At 35.8% G+C, this 20869-nt stretch overlaps 3 protein-coding genes across 3 annotated transcripts; all 3 read right to left on the bottom strand.

The window, feature by feature from the left end:
- Nucleotides 1-1296: 1296 nt before the first annotated feature.
- LOC131020440 (uncharacterized) lies at nt 1297-3871 on the bottom strand. The gene is made up of 4 exons (XM_057949236.1): nt 3291-3871; nt 2791-2949; nt 2120-2201; nt 1297-1760 (listed from the first exon to the last, which is right to left on the bottom strand). The coding sequence occupies exons 1-4, from the start codon at nt 3648-3650 to the stop codon at nt 1609-1611; spliced, it is 753 nt and encodes a 250-aa protein (XP_057805219.1). The 5' UTR covers nt 3651-3871; the 3' UTR covers nt 1297-1608.
- Nucleotides 3872-4141: 270 nt separating this feature from the next.
- Nucleotides 4142-13035, bottom strand: LOC131020439 (syntaxin-132-like). The gene is made up of 13 exons (XM_057949234.1): nt 12767-13035; nt 10823-10927; nt 10595-10651; nt 9479-9527; nt 9086-9174; nt 8923-8996; nt 7223-7265; nt 7075-7135; nt 6954-6979; nt 6797-6874; nt 6376-6456; nt 4631-4696; nt 4142-4533 (listed from the first exon to the last, which is right to left on the bottom strand). Exons 1-13 carry the CDS (start codon nt 12785-12787, stop codon nt 4360-4362), a joined length of 924 nt encoding a protein of 307 aa, XP_057805217.1. The 5' UTR covers nt 12788-13035; the 3' UTR covers nt 4142-4359.
- Nucleotides 13036-15371: 2336 nt separating this feature from the next.
- Nucleotides 15372-18965, bottom strand: LOC131023590 (uncharacterized). Its single transcript, XM_057953134.1, has 4 exons — nt 18955-18965; nt 17237-18740; nt 16103-17179; nt 15372-15485 (listed from the first exon to the last, which is right to left on the bottom strand). The coding sequence occupies exons 1-4, from the start codon at nt 18963-18965 to the stop codon at nt 15372-15374; spliced, it is 2706 nt and encodes a 901-aa protein (XP_057809117.1).
- Nucleotides 18966-20869: the final 1904 nt, after the last annotated feature.

Here is a 20869-nt window from a genome sequence, read left to right as displayed (position 1 = left end):
AGTATTGTCTTGAATTTATTTCTTTATTTTTTGAAACAAACCTTGAATAATTGAAATAGGATATTTATGATGTATTTATTTTTTACATGTGTAAATATATAAATTAATAATCTTGTTAAACTTATCATTCTACAATTATCTTCGTTCAATTACGAATAATCTAAAAGTATACTTTAAGTTGAACATTCGCCTACTAGTTGAAGGAGAAGTTGATTTTATTTGCATACTAAGTACTGCCTTGAATACAAGTATTTATTAATTTTGATCGGATTTCGATTTTCACATCATTTAAAAACAAAATCTCAATAACACGAAAATATATATACGTATATAGTATTATAACAATGAAAAAAGAAAATATAAATAAAAATAACAAAAATTGGAATAAACTCACATGCAATAAAAAAACAGAATATAGCTGCTAACAAATTATAAAGATACAAGTTTTATGCAATAAAAAAATTGAATAAGAAAATAATATAAAGATACAAGATTTATGAGATTATACCTTATAGCCAATGCAAAACCCTAAAATTGTGTTGTTTTTCGAGTAGGCTTCAAATTTTGTGTGATGAAATAAACTGACGGGCTGCTACTATTTATAAACAATTCGCTAGGCCCAGCGACTGCTGACTTGTCCGAGCGGCCGCGGCGCCCTAGCAAGCGCTGGAATTGTTGACAACGAGCGCTGGGTCCAGCGGCCGCTGGCTTCTTGACCGCGGGCGCTGGCACCCAACGAGCGCAGGGATTTTGCAAGATTTGTGGCCAGCGGCCGCTGGCACCCAGCGAGCGCGGGGATTTTGCAAGATTTGTGAATTCTCGTGGTTTGTCTTCGAATTTGTTCATGCCTATTTTTTCAACGAAATCAATGAAAGTCATTCCAACTTTAAAGTCCATAGATTAACGAATACACCTAGATTTTCATAGACTTTTAAAAGTCTTGAACGAATACATCCAGATTTTTATAGACTTTTAAAAATCATGAACTAATACACCAAAACTTTAAAAGTCTGCAGAAATCTATTAAAGTCTTGAACTAATACACTCCCCCTACATGTACCGTTTGTATTAAAAAGCAAAGTCTTGAACAAAATTGGAAATCAAATTAATTTAACCACAGAACAAACTACATCGTCCCTTCTCCACTACACACAACAAAGCAAAATTGATAAGACGCTTTCCTTTCTGATGGTTATGGGAAATCATTGTTGATGATCTTTAAAAACAAACAATTCATTGGTTAATAACAAAAATACAATTTTAATGGTAGCACCCACCATTTTCAACAATTAAACATGTCCAGTGTCAATCCCTTTTCTTCATTGCATTCATACAAACACACACATACACACGAGAGAGAGACGTCTAACAGTCGACTGCAATTAACTTTGCCCATAGCAACTTCAAATGCCTGCAAAATTTGAACTTAGGAAAAGTCTCCCGATTAGAAAGTATAAGTATAGTCTTACATGTGATTCCACTCAATCTTCAATGAGCTGTACATACAGTGCAATAAGCTCAAAATCATGGATAGCTCGGTCAAACTCTGAGTAGATTTTGAGCAACAACAGCAGCATCATCTACCACAACCTTGACATCACAAAGGTCCTATATATCGTGTTGCCATCCACCAAGCCTTGCTCCAGGATCATAGCTGGTGAAAAGCCTAAACTCGTTGCCAAGTTTGCTGGAGTGCTGAGGTTGAAAACCACATGGACGCAAGCCTAAAAGCTCGGCAGCCAAATCTGTTTGCACCTCACCTATACAAAAGTTGAGGAAATAAACATCGAACTCTATCCTCGTACTTCCATAGTACTTGGCTTTCCAATCTTTCTTGCCAGAAGATAAAAAAAAAATGGGGATGCAGTAGTATCATACCATTTTAAGAGATGATGGTCATTCAATGGCCAAGAACACCATTTTTCCATTTACATAACATGATTCTTAAAATACTATAAAGTTTATAGATGTATAGAACATCATAGATGTGATTCAACATAGTTTAAGAGGACAAGCCAAAATTGAAAACCCAAAAGCTTAGAACTCATATTATGAAGAACCTAGTCAGCTTCTACATCTGAAGAACTTCAATCAAACTAACTGAGAGTTAAAAGTTTACCTGTAAGTAATAGTAGGTAACACTCTCCTGGTTTACATAGAAACTTAACAGTTTCCGCAATTTTCTCCAAGCACTCCTTGCTCTGTTAATAGAATCATAATTCAAGAACCATATCCATAAGTTTGCTCCTAAAGTTATTGCCAAACCAGTTGAGAAGTCAAATTCAAGTATGATACTAATTGTATCTAAAAACTAAAACAGCAGAAACACATATCAGCTGTAGAACATGACATAAGTTACACACTATAACGGGGATTAAAATTTCAAAAAAGCCATGTTTTATCCATCTCCATAATGAAGAATCAGTAAAAAGACAAAACATAACATCTTCTAGAGGAAAATATCATTTAGATTGCATCTGGTTTGAGGGATTTGAAATCATAGTTGAACATCCATCTAGTTTATTTCATTTAGAACCTATTATTGAGTGAATAGATGGATTCAGAAATAACTCCAATTCGAATGGTTTTGAAATAATTTCATCCTAAAATTCCTTATAGTCTTATTTCAAATGCGCTTTACATGAATCCTACAAAAAGGAAAGATCATTGATGTTCATAACACAATTAATTAATCAAATAAAAACATGTCTAAAGATATTCCAATTCAGAAGATTCTCCTAATAATTCAGCCTCAACGCATATATGAATTCATGAGGAAAACGACTATACCAGGTAAGGAGGATCTGCCACTACAATTGGAAATGAATGCTTCAACGACGACGGAAGATCCTCAGGTTGGTTATAGTCATAGAAAGTGAACTCATCCCTATATTGCTCGAACCTTTTATCATACTCGAGAAGCTGCGCTGGTACTCCTGGAATAATTTTCTGAAAAATCCCAATGTCATGCTGATTAAATTGTAGGTAACTGTAAACTGAATCGAAACTCTAGCAAAATCTACAATAAATAATGCACTGTAATCGTACTTTCTCAATGACTTAAAAATCATGATATCATCATTATGATAGCTATGGGAGGAAGGCGCGAATCAAATTACCAAGTGAGACAATCAACAGGGAAAGCATATACAATGAGCTCTTATTGTGCGCTGAGCTTTCAAATTATTGCCTCAATAAACCCTAGGGTTTTCCATTACTTTCAAATGAATGTGAAAGCATGCCCTAAACAAAAACATTTCGATTCTAACACACATGAATAATAGGGGTACCTTGAGATAGGCATAAAGAGTAGGGCAAGCAATGCAGGAGACGCGAGGTGAAGGGAGCGTTTCAGAGAGAGCGGCGACCTCAGCCGCGATGGTTTCGGCAGTTTGGCGGTCGTACCAGAACTGGCTGAGCCGCCAGTCCTCTGTTACCAGCGCCACCTCCTCCCCGTCTCCGTCTACGGCTTCTTCGGCGGCGGCAGCAGCCTGGTTCTGTTCTGCAAGGAACTCTTTGAGCGCTTCCAGAGCGTGAGAGCTCAACATAGGAATATCGTCTTCTTCGTCTCCGCTGATGCCATTGACAACTACGGTGTCGTTTACGGAAGCTTCGGGTTCTTTAACGAGGTTTTCGTCGGCAGACATCATTTTCCGGCGAAGGGTAGAAGAGTGGAGGTTTTATTGGGGTTTCGGTGACGGCGAGTTTGGAATCTGATGGTTTATATTTCCCCAACACTGAGGTTAACTCATGTGTAGTTTTTCTTTTTCTTTTTATTTACCAAAATTAAATCCCAACAGCTATACCTAGAAATTATTAATTAAATGAAAAAAAATCTAAAAATGTCACGATAAACTCAAACCCAAAACCTTAAGTAGTATTAACCATCATTCTACCGTTTAACCAATACCCGCACATTATCCCAACAACTTTTATTTGCAAGTGCATTCAAGTAGGAGAGAAAAATGATATCCCTTTCTCTATATTTAAACCTTTGTTAACATACACCTCAAAATAACACCAATAGTAATTTCCCATGACGCATGCAACATTTGTGGATACAAGATTTTGATCGATTGCATGAAATTATACATAATAATATGATATTTGTACACACATGAGCCTCTAGGCAAAGCTCAACTGAAGAAAAAATGAGCATAGTTTGTATTTAAGATATTGAATACACCTCCTGGTAAAAGTTAAAAATAATAGACTACACGTTGGCTAAGTACACACAAGCCCAAGTCCTCAATGCACAAGTAAAAAAAGAATAAACAACATAGTTTGTCGAAAATAAATCAATTCTCAAGACTCTTTTATATTTTTTGGTATTTATACAGTACACTCTGGTAGAGAGAGCTAAGCGCCGTTCTTGTTCTGCCATGGCTTAAGTACACCTACTACGATGATCGCTACAATAATGAGAAGGATGAGGATTGCAATACACATCCATTTCCTCGAGTTTCTTTGCAAACTTTTGGCCTTCTGAAGGGCAGTATTCCCCGATTGCACGTGGTCTACCGCAGATGAAACCTGGGGGATCATGGTGGAGAAGGATCCATTATACGGGTTTGTTCAACTACACAAGTACAGTCGTTATCACTTGGAAGATTATCAGATAAGGGTGTACCTGTGACTCTATGTTATCGAGCATGTCGCCTTGAGCATCCACCAGAACTGCCATGTCTAGGAATATCTGCACAAGACAATACAATACAATACAACAATATTAACTCTTGTATGAAACAATTAATTGGTTTTACTTTACTATGTAGTCCACTTCTATAAAAAAAAATACATTTGTCTACAAGGGTCGGGACTGAAATAATAGTACATGAAACTTCTTTAAGAACCAATCAATCTTCGATAAAATAACATAGAAAGAAAAAAAGAAAAAAAAAAAAAAAAAACACTTGGAAACTGAGAATTGATAATATATGATTGTAAAGTTAGTTGAATTGGCTATCCAAACCTCTGACTGTTCGTGAACTGGAGTTTTTGAGAGAAAGTTATGACCCAAACACTCAAGACTGCTAGGGTCCAGTACGATGGGCCAACTGAGACCTGACCGACCAGCCTGAATCCATTTCAGGCTACAATGTTTTGGCCCTAACCTTCTTTGTTTCTCCATTTATATGGGTCAACCCGCAGGCTCCGGCCTATATTGGCATTCCTTGGACATCACAGGTTTCTATTTTCTAAAATTTGAACAATAGCACATTCATACAAATTCCTCCCAAATAAGATAACATGCAAATATATATCTGAACCTTCTTTCTAGTAATATTAATCCCGTAAATGTCAAATACGGCTAAACAAATTACAACTTCATCATCATCATGTCCAACCCAGAAAAAGTTGTAATCTAGCAGCAGTATTTTTTTTTACCTACTTCGATGAAAAACTACCCTAATAGGAGGCCACCACAACTGAACAGAATTGTTCAGTCCCAGATCACAAACCTCAAACCTTAAGTAGAAAATACATATGAATTAGATAAAGCTCAACAAGATTTGACTTAAATGATATCGGGAACTACCCTAAATGAATAGACTCCTCCAGAATCTAACTGCATTGCATTGCCAGAATCCATGTTGTATATAACAACGATGAGAGATGACAAGTAAATCTAATAAGCAGATAAGGAAATTGAATATCTTGATGTGTTTACTCATTTTCATTGGTAACTTAAGCACACTTCAAAAAGACGTGTATCAACTAAAATATTATTTGCTCTTTAACTTCAGTTAGGTATCTAAATAAGCATGTACGTGTAACTATACCTTCCCGTCAATCTATATAATAAATAAAGCCTTCCATACAGTAGAAATGTGTGAACACAAATACTTATGTGCAAATTATGCTCAAGTTGATGGTATTACACAGTCAAGACAAACTGTATTAAGTTTAGAGAACTCCATAAAAGTAATTTAGCATAAACCTACTAAGACTAATAGTAAACTATAAGTATCTTAAGATTTGTCGAAGGATTTGCCAGGTTCATACCAAACATATTCAAATGCATTCAAGACATCCTTTGAGATTTATTTGTGATGATGGATATTTCACAGCTCAGACTGAAGCCATAAATGGGCATGCTAGCATCAATATGACCTACTTCCAATACTAACATAATGAAAGAAAGAGCACCATGGAGGTAGGAGGTTCGAATAGGTAGACCATCTAGAAAGGTCAAGTATTAGTTCAATCAGCATAAGACAAATGGAAGGATGGGGAACATAGTAATTTTAATTTACCCTTAGGCAGCAGTTTTATACTTGCAGATTAAAAAAAAAAAGAACAAAATGTAAAAGCTGACAATGAAGTGTATATATTGTATGTACAGAAATAAAATAGCCCCAGCAACCAATGTACCTGTTGTAAATCTAGAAGCTTCTTCTCTAAGTCTCTAACTGCATCATGACGCTCTTGAATTTCCGCGAGTGTGTCCATTATCTGCATGTAAAATAATGGTAGCACGAATGATAAGCATAAATAAAAGAAATTGGCACGAAATTAGCATGTGTGGATGTAGCCTTTCGGTTTGACGTGTTGGTTATCAAGTGTGTGTGTGTGTGTTGTATTTTACTCAAAAGAAGTAAAGCTATACATTTGCTCAAGTAGTCATAATGATCCCAACCAAACTCATATTTTTCTATATGCTGAAAAGTTATGGAATGAATGCAAGTATAGACTAATGTATCTATGAACAGTGAAATAACAATCCAAAACAACAAAAAATATATAAATCGAGCAGAAGAAAACAGAGGATGAAAATTTCGAATTAGGAAAATACCTGGCCTCGGCCTTGTTCTCGGATTGCATTCTGAAAAATTTGCTCACTATCTCCGGTCTCTATTAATTGATCAATTGTCTGGGATAGATGGATTAAATAAATGAATAACATATTAAGACATGATGATTTTATAGAAATTAAGGACAACTGGCTTCACCTCTTCATCAGCCCGAGCACCAGTTACTGTAAGGAACATGACAACCATCGAAGTAGTTAATAAAGTTTAAGAAAGCTGGTATAGAAAAGAAAAATATTTGTTTCTAAACAAGCATTGACACCTGTGAATACACGCCTCTCAACTACTTCACGGTACTCTTGATGTATATTCTCTCTTAAAGTCTGCAAAGTACTTATAGCAAAACATTAGATGTAGGAAAAATTAGAAATTTTTTGCAATAGACCAACATAACAGTGTCTCTAATCTACCTGAAACTCAGACATTTTATCTTTAAATCTCTTCTTCAAAGCCCTGCATTCAAACATTAACCAATAAGAAATAAGATTTCACCTTTTCAACTATTATTGGATATAATTTATAAACTATAGACAGGTTAGAAAAAAAGAAATGTCACTTGCAGACTGTTACTGGATCATAGTTATTCGAGGCTCAAGGTGCTGGTTTATGTAGCCTATAGGTTATAACAATTTATATTGCAGGAGTTCTTGTAAAATTTGACATTTTCAGTAACAAGAAATAGCAGCTGATCAACTTAACTATTCACAGGTAAATGCAATGGTCAATCACACATCTAAACAAAGAGAATGATCTTCACAATCAACAGCCAAATTATATGTAGGTAAACAGACTGCACTCATACCCCAGCAAATCACGTTGAATACACTCAACTATTTTTATGATTTACAGCCAACTCATTCCTCCGTGTAATAGGAGATGCTCTTGAAACTTACCAATTTAAGCACAGTTTTTTGAAGTGATATCTAATAAGAGTTAAACAAATGATCATTTAGACATTACACTTTGAGATTGAGATGAGAGTTAAAACTTAAAAGTGACAATTTAAATGTATTCACAATACGTGTTCTCAAAAAGTAGTTAGAGAAAGTTAATGATATCCCTTTATTATATGAAGTGAGCAACTAAGTTGGCAAAAACTCCATAGACAGAATGGAAGTTCGAAGCCTATATTGATTTTAGCCAAAAGATAAAAGAATAAAAAGTAAAAAATTAAATATGGAAGCAAGAAAATTTGGAACATGGGAGCAACAAATATATGTGACATATACGACTACATCAATCTTATTTAAAACTAAGGATTCTTAACTAATAACTATGAGAATAATACGTGCTGACAGACAAACTCTTCCCTCACTTAGATGACTATGCAATTGAGGATCTAGGTGCTTTATAAATTTAGCATAGTTAATTCCAAATTGTTCAATATGACATTCCCTAAAAAGAAAAAATCTGATATTCAGAAGTTCAGTCATTTGCAATAAAATACTATGCAAGAACAAAATACTTTTTGTAGGCTGAAGCTGTTGCAGCTAGTGTAAACCTACAAACTCTGATATTCAGTAATTTGCAATAAACAATGTATGAGAAAGGAGCAAAATTGTGGAGACCGGAAGAATATTTTTTAAAAAGCAGATACGAATAAAATCGATCAGTACAAGTAATGCTTATAAGTAGAAACAATTTGGTCAGTTAGTGTCATCTCCCCTAACTGTAAAGCAAGATTTACATCTAGAATTTATAAGAAGATTTTTTTTACGAATGGTCTATACATGCATGATTTAAAGAGGCAATAAATATTGTTACCCCAATAGTTTAATTAAATTAGAAAATGGAAACCAGGACAGCTACAGTTGTGCTTGTGTTCTAGACAATAATTGAGTGCAAAGAAAATCCAGCATTTTTCTCTATCGGGTAAATACTGAGCATTAATGATTTACATATTTGAGTAATAAACCTAATGAATGATACTTTAATTATACCAAGAGTGCTCCATGAGATTCAAAATTAATAAAGAATAGTTACTCTGGTTGATGTTTTCACCGAAATCAACATAAACTAAGCAAAAGCATGAGGTACTCAAATTTAGAACGGCACATCAGCTACTTATGACAACAATAGCCAGGACAAAAGAAAGGAGTATGCAAATTACACTGTTGTAGATGTTCTTGATCTGTCTACACCTGATCCTTTTCCGCATCCAGGCTTTTGTCTATTGGCTAAATTCTAGAAAACACATGAAATCAACAAAGAATCACTCACTACTAGAAAAACTGTAAGTAAACCACAATGAGACATGCAACACTTTTCTTTACCTCTTTGTCAAGTTCCTCAATTCTTAATTTAATTGTACGGGCAATTTTTCCTACTTCATCAACATCCTTCTCCATTCGCTTCTTGATTGCTACAGGGTTACAATTTTTTATTGATAAAAAAGCCCACAAGCACAAGAATAAACTAAAAACACAGCAAAAGAAAACTGAAGAAAGAAATTTATTACAAAGCTGATGCCACATATGAGCTGATAAAAAGACCCAACAAATTAGAAAGGTTTATGAAATTGATTAAAGAATTGAGTTGCTAGTGTAAACAGAAAAGTTAAAGGGCTGGGCCGGCTGGCATGTATATTTAGCAAACATAATGCTTCAGATACAATGGAAAATTTATCACACCTGTAACTGTAAAATGTTCTAGTGAAAAGAAAGTACCTTTCATTGCAGCAGCCTTGGTGATAGCCTTTGATTCCTCATGAGCATCCTGCAGTTGATGGATGATAAATATTATAAGAGTTTAGATTGTAACAGGTAACATCACCAGAATTTCTAAGCTCAGAAGACCTTTACTACTACTTAGCATGCCAAATAGGAAGATACTGCAGAATAAATTGTACACATAGTCAACTAATCTATAACAGTCAACACTTAGACATAGATCAGAGAAAATTCCACATGCATGCATCCAGTCCTATGCAAATGACACAGGATTTTGTAGTTCAGAATTTAGTCTCAATGACTTCCACTCCATCCCTAGATGAAGTCCACATATGCTGACGGAGATTTATACATGAAACGAGAGCGATATATGAGTGTTATAAGAACATAATGATTGATAGCTGTTGGCATCAAAACATTACTTTAAGTGGTAGAGTAACTAAGGAAGGAGATTGCTTCTCAAAAACGAAAAAACTAAGGAAGGAGATTCTTCTATTTCAGGAAACGCACATGAATGGAGCAACTTCTACTGAAAAACAAGAGTGACAAAAAAAAAATACAAATGGGACATAATTAGTAGAAAAGACACTAATGAAATCGTCACCGGGGAAAATATCTAAGCAATTACTACAGGGTCGTCAAACTAGTCACACCCTTATGATAGCAAATGTGATATAGCTCCACTGACCTAGTAAAACAGAAAAAGTAAAGAGAATCCTGTGGAATTAGGTGAATAACTTCATTTGAGGATGGAAACTTTTTTCAGGGAATTTATGAAGTTGGATAAACCTCAGTCACAGAGAATTACTTTTAAGTTTATTTAACATGATAAACAATAACATGAAGAGAAAGCCAAAACCAGAATTATCGAACACTGAACATGACAGCAATAACTTACATGGCTAAAATAAGAGTAAGAAGAAAGATGGCGAAAGACCAATAAAAGTTGCTCAATATTCAAGTATAGTAACAAATAGATAAGTCAAGACCACCAAACATTGAACATCAAAGCCACAGAAGGAATGTTAATTGTTCTAGGCTGAAAATTCATCTTATTCTTAACCAACAGAGATTTCAATTTAGAAACAAGAAAAGAAAAATAGTAGCACAAACCTGAAGCTTTCTCAGTAAGGCATTGAGCTTTTCATATTGCTTCTCAATCTCCTGAACCTGTCAATTCAAAATAAGATGCAAACCTAAGCCTAAGTCTCAAATAAAATAAGTACCAACTCATCAATCATAATATCAGGTATTTAGGCAGTCTAGTAAGCAAGTAAAATGTAATGTATCAACTCCTTCTAGTGATCATCATCAAGCATTATTGTGATAAGTTGTAGTCACCTGCTTAAAGAAATCTTCCAAGCCTAGGTCGCCTGTTTGTCTCTCCATGCCCATTTCAATATCACCATTTCTATTTCCTTGATCCCGTGAGTTCACAAATGAATCCTATAAAGATTGTACAAGAAGAACAAAGAAACAATTTCAGGATTTACGTTTTTACAAACAAATGTAACATAAGCCATTACAGGTGCTAGAAGCAGACTCTGTTTTTTTAATTAGAGCTGGACACTGTAAACACAAGCAAATCATGAAAAAGAGATGGGTTTTACACTTTTACTTATAGTTTCAAGAGCAGTGCATTAATTCCTGAGTAAATTAATGATAAGTGTAAGAGCTGTTATAAGGAATGATCTCACAGGGATCAATTATTTTGAATTTGATTAGATATGCGTTTTGCAGGCTGTTTACCTTTTACTACAATTAGACACAAAAGTTTATAGGTCCAAACATCTAAAAGGCATAACTATCTTTCGTTTTGTGTAAGTGAGAACTAGTATAAGCATTGAGTGTGCACTTCGGATTTAGGGTCAGTTATAATAAAAGGTTTCCTTGCTTTTGGTTCATATAGTTAAGTAGCTCATTATTTAAACCAAGAATCTAAACTGTTTTGTTTCTTCTCAAGGACATTCATGTATTCTAAATCCTGCAAGCAGAACTAATAACAAAACTGTCTCTGATTGAACAACTAATTCAAACAAGACACTGAAAGCCCTCCCAGATAATTTTGTATTCAAATGCAAAAGGGTGTCTATTATAAACTGACAGTCATTAAATACTCATTAAATATGACAACCTTCATCTACATGCCATTATACAAAAATAACATAGCCACAGGCCCACAGTTTCTACAAAAGTTCCAGACACAAATTGAGGCTTCCTCTATTTATCTTTCTTAAACTTTAGTCGTCTTTCTCCACAGACCACATTATTAGATCTCTGATACAATAACTAACATGATTTTTTTTTTTCCTTTGCAATGCATTGGAGTGTCCATAGTTTAGCAATCAGATAGATCCAGATGATAATATATATGTATATGATTGCACGGACAATTACATTATATATGTTAATTGATATATAGGTAGTACACGTTGTGTTCATGGAGATGCAGTTCGGTTCTAAGCTAGCCCCATTAATGATACAATTAATTTCTTAAGCATCTTTCAGACGACAGCAGTTGGAAATCCCATTACCACTTCTTTCAATCTGAGAGAACAGTTTTATGATTCATAAACTTGAATTAGTTTGATTTAGACAACCTCTAGGCTTGACGAAAATGCAAGAACTAAAATCAATAGACCATCCATCAGTTAGTCTGAAAACTACTGCGACTAAATGTGCTAAGTATGTCACTTACATAATCAATTGCAGAAAACATTCTGTCTGTGAATACGAAACTGGTCTGATTAGTCAAACTAGCATTGAAAAATCTAAAACGATTCCTTAGATTGATTAAACTCATTGAAATATTTTCTCAAGTCATCTCCCCAAGTCCCAAATTCAAGCTCAATAGTTTGGTCACTAGCAACCCAGAAATCTGATCTTCTAAATCAATTAGTGATCAAGTTCTGAACTTTGATAGTAATTCCTGTTTCCACCAACACTTGTATGTTAAACAATTGGACAAAGATGGAGCTAAAGTTGTGCACATGTAAAAGGATAGATTTGTCACATTCAAAACCAGACAGAATCATAAAATTCAGGCATACACTTGAAAACAAATTCAATTTTACAGCTCTAATCCCACTCAAAAGCAATCTCAACTTTTCTGCCTAAATATTTCAACTAAAATCTGCAGCAATTTCCTTCATTATGTATTCAGCTGCTAAAAGCTACTGCATTGACATTGAAGATTTTCAAACCCAGCAATTGCTTCAATTTCACCAATTGATAAACAGATCAACTAGCAATCAGGCATTCAAGAAGAAGGGCGAAAACACTCACCGACGACAAAAGGTCATTCATTGTGAAAAATTGGAGGCCGCGTGATTCTGGAGACGAGAGAGGAATAGATTGAACGAAAGATTTCCTTCCCTAGAAAAAAGACTCCCTTCTCTCTGACTCTGTGTCTTCCTTCTTTTACTTTCTCTCTCTACTTCTTCCTTCTTTTGATTTTTTTCTATTTCTATTTGTAACTTTTTCGTACGCGGGTTGGATGAGAGAGACAGAGACAGCGAGGAGAGAGAGAGAGAGGGACAGTGTGTGTTGTACTGTGTGCGAGGCGTGAAGGTATTTTTTAATTTCAATTTCAACCTCTTTTGGTTTCAAAAAAAATTAATCGGATTAAAAAAAACAATAATAATAATAATAATAATAATCCCCTTTTGTATTTAGCTGTTTCTTTTATAAACTTATTTTAGAGCTCTTTTGGTTTTGGTTGCTAAGAGAAACTAGTATTGTTTGGAAAGTATTTTGACTTCATGTTTAGTTTGTTTTCAATGCATAATTAATAGTAGGAAGTATGAAATTTAAAGGATTAAGTATGCTTAAAGTCTCGACATTTGGATCGAGTAATAAAATAAAATCTAACTTTTAAAATATTAACAAAAACTTTAATATTTAAAAAAAAATTGTAAATATAACGCGGTACAAAATTTCCTATTTCATGAACAACGAGTTGAACCTCTAAAGTTCAACATTGATATTTGGCCAAGATTTTTGAAATTATACAAAAAGTGTTAAGTATACTTTATGATCCAACTTTTCTAAGTCGAGTTACAAAAATTAGTAATTTTTCATAAAAATTGCAAATGTAGCACCTTCATAGTCCATCGTGGTCGATTAATATTCAGCTAAAATTTCTAAGATATACTCCCTCCGTCCCTGAAATGACTTCCTCTTTGGGGACGGCACGGGTTTTAATGAAAAGTTGTAAAGTGTATTGATAGTGGAGAAAAAGTGATATAATTATTATTGGGAGTTGTGAAAAGTGTTATAATTAGTATTGGAAGTGGTGAAAAGTGAAAAGTAAGAATAAATAAAGTATTATTAGTGGTGGGGTAGGTGTCTAAAAATGAAAAGAAAGAAAGAGGAAGTTATTTGGGGACGTCCCAAAATGGAAAAATAGGAAGTTATTTTAGGGACGGAGGGAGTATAAGCAAATGAAGATCGAAACCATGCTAATTTCTTTATACAAATATCATCTTTATCAGTGGACAATATCAAAATATTTTCCTTTCATTTTTTTAGTGACGATTTCAGATATTTCTACACACACACTAAAAATCTAGTGATATCCACTTATGAAAATAATATTTGTGCGGAGAAATGAAGAGAACCAAATTTCTAGTAGCAAATCTACCTAAAAAGCGGAGCGTGAGAGGTAGATGAAATGGATAATAAATTTTTGGGTTAATTCTCTCTAAATCCTTAAACTATAGTCATTTTTCGTTTTTTCCCTCAATCTTTGAACTTCCCACAGAAAATCATCAACTTTCAATTTTTCCTAATTATCCCATGTCGGGTTTTCCGGCCAATTTCGAGTACACGTGGAACCGGAATTAAATGATGTGGAATCGCCGGATTCTTAACAAAACGATGCAGTATCTAAGGTACATAAACGACGTCGTTTTTTCCTTGTTCTTCTTTAATTAAAATTAGGATTGTCACCCGTAAACCCTCATTACACAATCTGCAGAATTCCTTCCAAATCTTGCAAGGATTGAAGAAAATATCTTGGGTGTTTGCTTTAACTGAAGAATCCGCAGCTCTAGCATGGGGCTCAATCGATCTTCCGGCAGCTCGACCTCAAAATATGATTTTGAGAGAAATCAAGAGAAGATGTGTATGTGCAAGGTTCCTGCCGTGATTTTGACGTCGAGGACGACGACAAATCCGTTTCGGCGTTATTATTGTTGTCGGTACCATCATCAGGTTAGTTATTAGGTTGATTTTGTTAGCAATTTTCACTCCCTTTAGCGTTTAGGAGTCACTGTGTTTGTAGGTTAATTTGTAAATCAATTGAGCCTTGTTGTGTAGGAAATGGACTGCCGATTTTTTGATTGGATTGATCCAGAAATGTCCACATTCCAGAGAGGGTGTGTCAACAAAGTTCAACGTGAAAGAGAAATTGCAGAGGAACAAATCGAAGTATTGCAGAATGAATTCAAAAAACTGAAATGCCATAACAAGCGGCTGAAACTGATCATGATTTGTATCATCGTTTATTGGGCAATAGCATGGATGTAGTTTGTTGAATTCTTAAGTTTTTTTCACCTGTGCTCAATGAAGTTAACTCCTTCAAATTTTCTGATTTTAGGCTATGTTTTAAGGTTTCAATCGAAGTGTAATGAAGGAGTTATCCCCTTGTACATTTTGAACTCAATCTTATTTAATGAAGCATATATTTCCAATGAATGAGAAGATGAATACATACTGAAATCATATCCATTAAACCACCATCAAAATGTAGTAATTGTTTGATACAAAATCATCATAAATACCACTCCCACGAAGGGCATAAAACATGAAAAGGAGAGTATGTTAACCATCTCTACTTGCTATTACAAAATATAGAAGCTTGAAATAAGTCTTGTCCTTCTTGGGTTCATCATAGTCGGCTTTCTTGAGTTGGGACTTCAGCGGTTCCACTTTCAGAAGTAATTCCACTCGACGATCTTGTCCTTCTTGGGTTCACAAACTGAACTCTGTGAGCTGCTCCTTTCTGCCAATAAATCAAGCAGTTGGATTGTGGGCTTTTGTTGATGCTTAATCCCAAATTTTGAATGAAATTGACAAGAATAAAAATAGTACCTTGAAGTATATGTTTCCAATTTCTGGAAATAGGGGTGTAAGTGAGTCGAGCTAGCTCGCGAGCTACTCGGGATCGACTCGAAAATTACTCGAAATCGACTCGGTATAAGTCGAGTCGAGCTCGAGCTCGAGCTACTCGACTAGGTATCGAGCCCGAGTTCGAGTTTCATCATACTCGACTCGTTAGGCTCGCGAGCCTAATCGAGCTTTCAAACAAATTACGATTTTATCCCTATATTATAGCTTAATTACTAATATAGCTCATAATATATACAATTTGTTGAAGCATGTATGAGACGAGCTTAAACGAGCTCGAGCTCACCGAGCCTAAACGAGCTCGAGTTCGATTAAGATTCAATAATCGAGCCGGACCGAGTCGAGCTCGAGCTCATCGAATATGCAATCGAGTCGAGCTCGAGCTCAAAAATCTCAAACTCAAGCGAGCTCGAGCTCGAGCTCGAGCTTGATACATATAGACCGAGCTCGAGCTCGAGTATGTCAATACTCGACTCGACTCGGCTCATTTACACCCCTATCTGGAAACACAATGGAGCCAACACCCTTTCTTGCTAGTGCTCTTTCTCTTGCCACAACCTTATCATTTGCTTTTGGGGCTGAGGATGTAGAGCCCTTTTCTATGCTCTGTTCTGAAGGCTTCTTCACTTTTGGGGCTGAGGATGTAGTGCCCTTTTCTATGCTCTGTTCTGAAGGCTTCTTCACTTTAGGAGGCCTGCCTCTCTTCTTATCTTGTCGCGGTTGCTTCTCCACAGGCTCGTTTTTACATGTACGTGTGTTATGCCCAGGCTGCATACACCTCCTACATGTCATTGTAACTCCATTCTTCTTGAGCTTGTTTGTGTCATTGGGGTTTACTTCATCTGAATCCCTCTTCCTTTTCAGTTTAGGCCTTCCCGGCATCCTCCGAATATGTGGTGGGAGCACAGTGTAGCCCTCAGCGTCCGGCCACATCTTCTTCCCATTCAAAGGTTCCAAACCAAATGCATATGCCATTTTATACCTCTCAACACTAAAGTACTCATGAATGTAGGCAGCCGGATCCTGTTTCAAGAATGCTAATGCAGATACGGCATGCACACATGGAATTCCAGTTGAGTCCCAAACTCTACACGTGCATGTCTTAGACTCTAATACAACCACAAACTTGTCTTCATGGTGATGAACTTCAAACTTTCCACCCATGGCAGGATGTACTTGACAGTTCCTACTGTGCACTTTCAAAGACTCAAGTTTTTTCCTAACTTGTGGGCAGATAGTATCATTCCAATTATCAAGTATGCTCAACTTCTTAAACTGCCTCGCCATTAGCGAACAACGTATATCTTCAAGCATATCTATGATAAGCTTACCTCGAGCATTCACTACATATCCATTAAACGTCTCCGATACGTTGTTATCAATCATATCAGAAATAGGAGATAGAGATATGAATGCCTTACAGAACTTCTGAGGACCTCTCTCAATGAAGTTATCATGGGCAGCCTCGCTTTCTTGCTTCATCTCCTCAAGGGCAGCCTTGTACTCCTCGATGTAGGTACTCCTACAAGCTTTCCAAAATAGATTTTTCAATGTGCCTCCCTTATGTTGCTTTTTCCAATTGCAGTATACGTGTCTTGCGCAATGAGATCAAGGCAGCCCTCATACCTTTTGTTGGTCACTTATGAAAGTGAATCCATTTCCATCAGTGATATGGAGTTCCTCCAGTAGAATTTCCAAAAACCACGACCAATTTTCTTGGTTTTCAACTTCGACAACAGCCCAAGATATGGGAAACATTTGGTTGTTTCCATCTTTTGCTATTGCACATAATAGTATCCATCCCAAGTGAGTTTTCAAGAATGCTCCATCAAGACCTATGATAGGTCGACAACCGTAGCTGAATCCCTTCCTCAATGCACTAAAACCCACATACAATCCCCTAAATACACCCCCATCACCTACCCTCAACTGGAATCTGCCTTCCCTATCAACTCGTTGTAACTCTGCTATGTATCTTCTCATGTGAGAGTAGTGTTGTTCAACAGAACCACTCAACTTTTGCAATGCTAAGGCTCTCCCATTGTATAGTCTAGCCTTAGTCACATTAACCGAGTACCTATGCAGTATATCTTCCTTCAAATCAAGCACTGTCATACCTGGCCTCGCTCGGAATACATTTAAGTACTGCTTTGCAATCCAAGGTGCAGTAACAAGCTTGTTATTCATGTATCTTGGGCAAGTCTTGTGAGTCTCGGTCCCTCTGACAGTCTTAATCTTGAAGACACCAGTCCCTTTTGTAGTACTACCGTAGCATCTCCACTGGCATGGCGCGCTGCACTTTGCTTCCATCAATGTAGCACTAACCCTCTTGAACCGAAGGTACCATCCATTCTCTATTCCACACTGAGTAAGTGCATCCCTTGTTTGCCAGCCATTCTCAAACCGCATCCCGAGTACAACGTTGAGATCCTTATGACTCTGCTTCGGATCATACCTCACTCTTTTAGTCTTCCTCCTTGCTACCTCAAATTCATCCTCAGTCGAAGATGAATTCATCTCACCATCACTCTCATCGTAATCAGACACGGCATGCTCTTTATCAGCCTCCAGTTCTTCATCCTCCTCAGCTTGACCCACCAATTTATCAAAGAGTTCCCTAGGAATTGGTTTTCTCTTCAAATTTCTTCGAGCTGATTGGTATTCTTCATCCTCAGATGCTAACTCTATATCCTCAGAGTCATCATCTGTTTCATCTTGGTTACTTGGTTGGTAATCATCATCTTCAGAGCTTTCTTCACCCCCAACAATTATCTCACGATGTTTCTCAATCTCATTATTGTTATCCATCTCCAAAACAGGGGCATCTTCGGCGATATCTACACCATGATCGACATACACGGATAATGTTCTCTGATTTGGGGACAAATGTGATAACATTCGCATCACATCACTGTCATCACGTATGATTGAATAATCCTCTGTCAGTGGAGTTCGAAACATCATGGCAGCCCAAACCCCATAGCCTAATTTTTGCACCTCCTCCTCAAGGTCAAAATAACCAAACCTATCGGCATCTAGTCCATCTCTGAGTAATGTCTTACCACCAACATATAGTTGATGGTTTCCTACCCAACTAAAGAAGCCGCCATGGTGTATAAATAGATCGAAACTGCAAGAACAAAAACAAACCCTTGGACTCAGTTTCCATTTCACTCAAACTCAACATGCAATGATTAAAATTGTAAAATACGAAATCAATAATCAAAAATTATTCTTCCATTACAAGTTTAACCCTATTCATCTTCTTGTTCATCGACTCCAGGCATCAAGAAAACAAGTTCAGAAATATTTTCGGAGATTCAAGAGGAACAGTAATCACTAACCTTTCTGCCATTACTTCGTCGCCGATTAACAGTTCGCACGTCGTCGCCGATGAACAAGAAACGTAGCGGATGAACTTTGCTTTGCTTGCGATTCAAACTCTGGTATTGTGTTATGCGAGTGTGTTTGCAGAGAGGTTGGTGGTGACCTTTCATATTCTTAGCGCCATTTACACCCCCACCATTAAACGACGTCGTTTAGGTGATTAGGCATTAAGAGTACACGTTGGAGCCACGTCCCGCCACGTATGAATTGACAATTGCCACATAAGAAATTTCCGATGTCAAAATTGGCCGGAAAACCCGACATGGGATAATTAGGAAAAATTGAAAGTTGATGATTTTCTGTGGGAAGTTCAAAGATTGAGGGAAAAAACGGAAAATGACTATAGTTTAAGGATTTAGAGAGAATTAACCCTAAATTTTTCACATAATTTCGAACATTTTGATTGGATTTCCATGTTGGATTTTGAAGGTCCAACTCCAACTCATCTTTATGAGATCGAAATATTTGTCCCTTCCCTTGTCATATTTGTAATTTTTTTGAAAGGCCATAATTAGAAATTATAAATATAAATATATTTTTGTAACTCAACACAAAGGTCATAGTTAATCCTTTTCACTTCATTTTAAAAACTATGACCAAATATTTACATTGTTGCCTTTAGAGAGAAATTTCGTCTCGTGCCATATTTGCAATTTTTACAAATATTTTAAAGTACAATCCATTGTATTTGAACATTGCGTTTCTAAAGCAATGTTCTTTTTTTTATTGTTGATATAAAAAAAATTAATACTAACTATATTTGTGGGGGGGGGGGGGATTTGCCTATTTCTTCCTCTCATCTACATTTAGCCATTGATTTTTTATTTATAAAGGAGAAGAACATCATCAGTTAATCAAATAATTTGTGATATTTGCATTTAGCAATTAAATCAATTGCGTTAGGTGCCGGATTTGAAATAGTAAAACGAAGAAGAAAGAAAAGAGCTTAACTTACGGGGACTAAAATTATACTCCCTCCGTCCGCCAAAAGTAGACCACTTTTACTATATTGGGCGTCCGCAAAGAGTATACCACTTTCCTTTTATGAAAATGGTCCCACCACCCACTTTAATCTTTTATCCTTACAAACACTCTTTATTTACAATAAAACCCACCCAAAATTCAATCTCAACCACACATTCCATAAAGTAGTGGGACTCTTTCTCCACTACATCAAAATCATCACCAATTTTATTAAATCTCGTGCCCAACCAAAGTAGTCTACTTTTGGCGGACGGAGGGAGTAATTATCATTATAATCTTAATTAAAGTGATTAATTATGATGAGCCTGAAAGTAAGATAAATAAATAATGGTTGGAGGTGGAGCCCAAGACACCTAAGATTTCAAATCGATCGCCACTGAAAGGGATGTCTGTAGGTAGGGTTCGTCTAGGCTGGGCTTGCAAGAATTCTATACTAGTACTTTTTTAGAATAATGATAATTATAGTTTATTTACTAATCAACTAGTGACAAATTGCCAACCCATAACAAGCCACAAGATACAAATGTTGGCTGTATATATATGTGTATACATTGTATTATCGTGTAATTAAAATAATCTTTATAAATATGAGTTGGACAGCAGGATTGATTGCTTTTCTTTCTCCAATTTAAAAAGGGCGGAAGCTCAAATCATGTCAAAGTTCTAGGATTTATGTTGATTGTAGCGCAGTTTCTAATTATTAATTACTCCATTTATACATAAAAAAATCATTTTAAAAGTACACAATGTCTAGTTTTAATAAAAATCATTGAGTGTATTGGGAATAAAAAAAAATAATCTCACTTAGAAAGTAATGTTAATAATGATATATAATTAATTGTATTATGAGTAGAGAAAATAATTCACCATGTAATAGAAATGATAAAT

This window comes from Salvia miltiorrhiza, chromosome 4, assembly GCF_028751815.1.
Source record: "Salvia miltiorrhiza cultivar Shanhuang (shh) chromosome 4, IMPLAD_Smil_shh, whole genome shotgun sequence".
Classification (NCBI taxonomy): domain Eukaryota; kingdom Viridiplantae; phylum Streptophyta; class Magnoliopsida; order Lamiales; family Lamiaceae; genus Salvia; species Salvia miltiorrhiza.
This window is presented reverse-complemented; position numbering and strand designations above follow the sequence as displayed.

Excerpts from the sequence above, each read along its gene's own strand:
- LOC131023590 (XM_057953134.1), bottom strand. Across the intron at positions 17,180-17,236 it reads TCATAAGTGACCAACAAAAG|CAACATAAGGGAGGCACATT; the intron begins GTATGAGGGCTG and ends AATTGGAAAAAG. Across the intron at positions 15,486-16,102 it reads TTGTGTTTCCAGATAGGGGT|AAAGGAGCAGCTCACAGAGT; the intron begins GTAAATGAGCCG and ends ATTTATTGGCAG.
- LOC131020439 (XM_057949234.1), bottom strand. The coding sequence starts at position 12,787 with ATGAATGACCTTTTGTCGTCG. Across the intron at positions 10,652-10,822 it reads TGGAAGATTTCTTTAAGCAG|GTTCAGGAGATTGAGAAGCA; the intron begins GTGACTACAACT and ends TTGAATTGACAG. Across the intron at positions 7,266-8,922 it reads TCAAGAACATCTACAACAGT|GGCTTTGAAGAAGAGATTTA; the intron begins GTAATTTGCATA and ends GTTTGAATGCAG.
- LOC131020440 (XM_057949236.1), bottom strand. The coding sequence starts at position 3,650 with ATGATGTCTGCCGACGAAAACCTCGTTAAAGAACCCGAAGCTTCCGTA. Across the intron at positions 2,202-2,790 it reads TGGCAGATCCTCCTTACCTG|AGCAAGGAGTGCTTGGAGAA; the intron begins GTATAGTCGTTT and ends TTCTATTAACAG. Across the intron at positions 1,761-2,119 it reads TTACCTACTATTACTTACAG|GTGAGGTGCAAACAGATTTG; the intron begins GTAAACTTTTAA and ends ACTTTTGTATAG.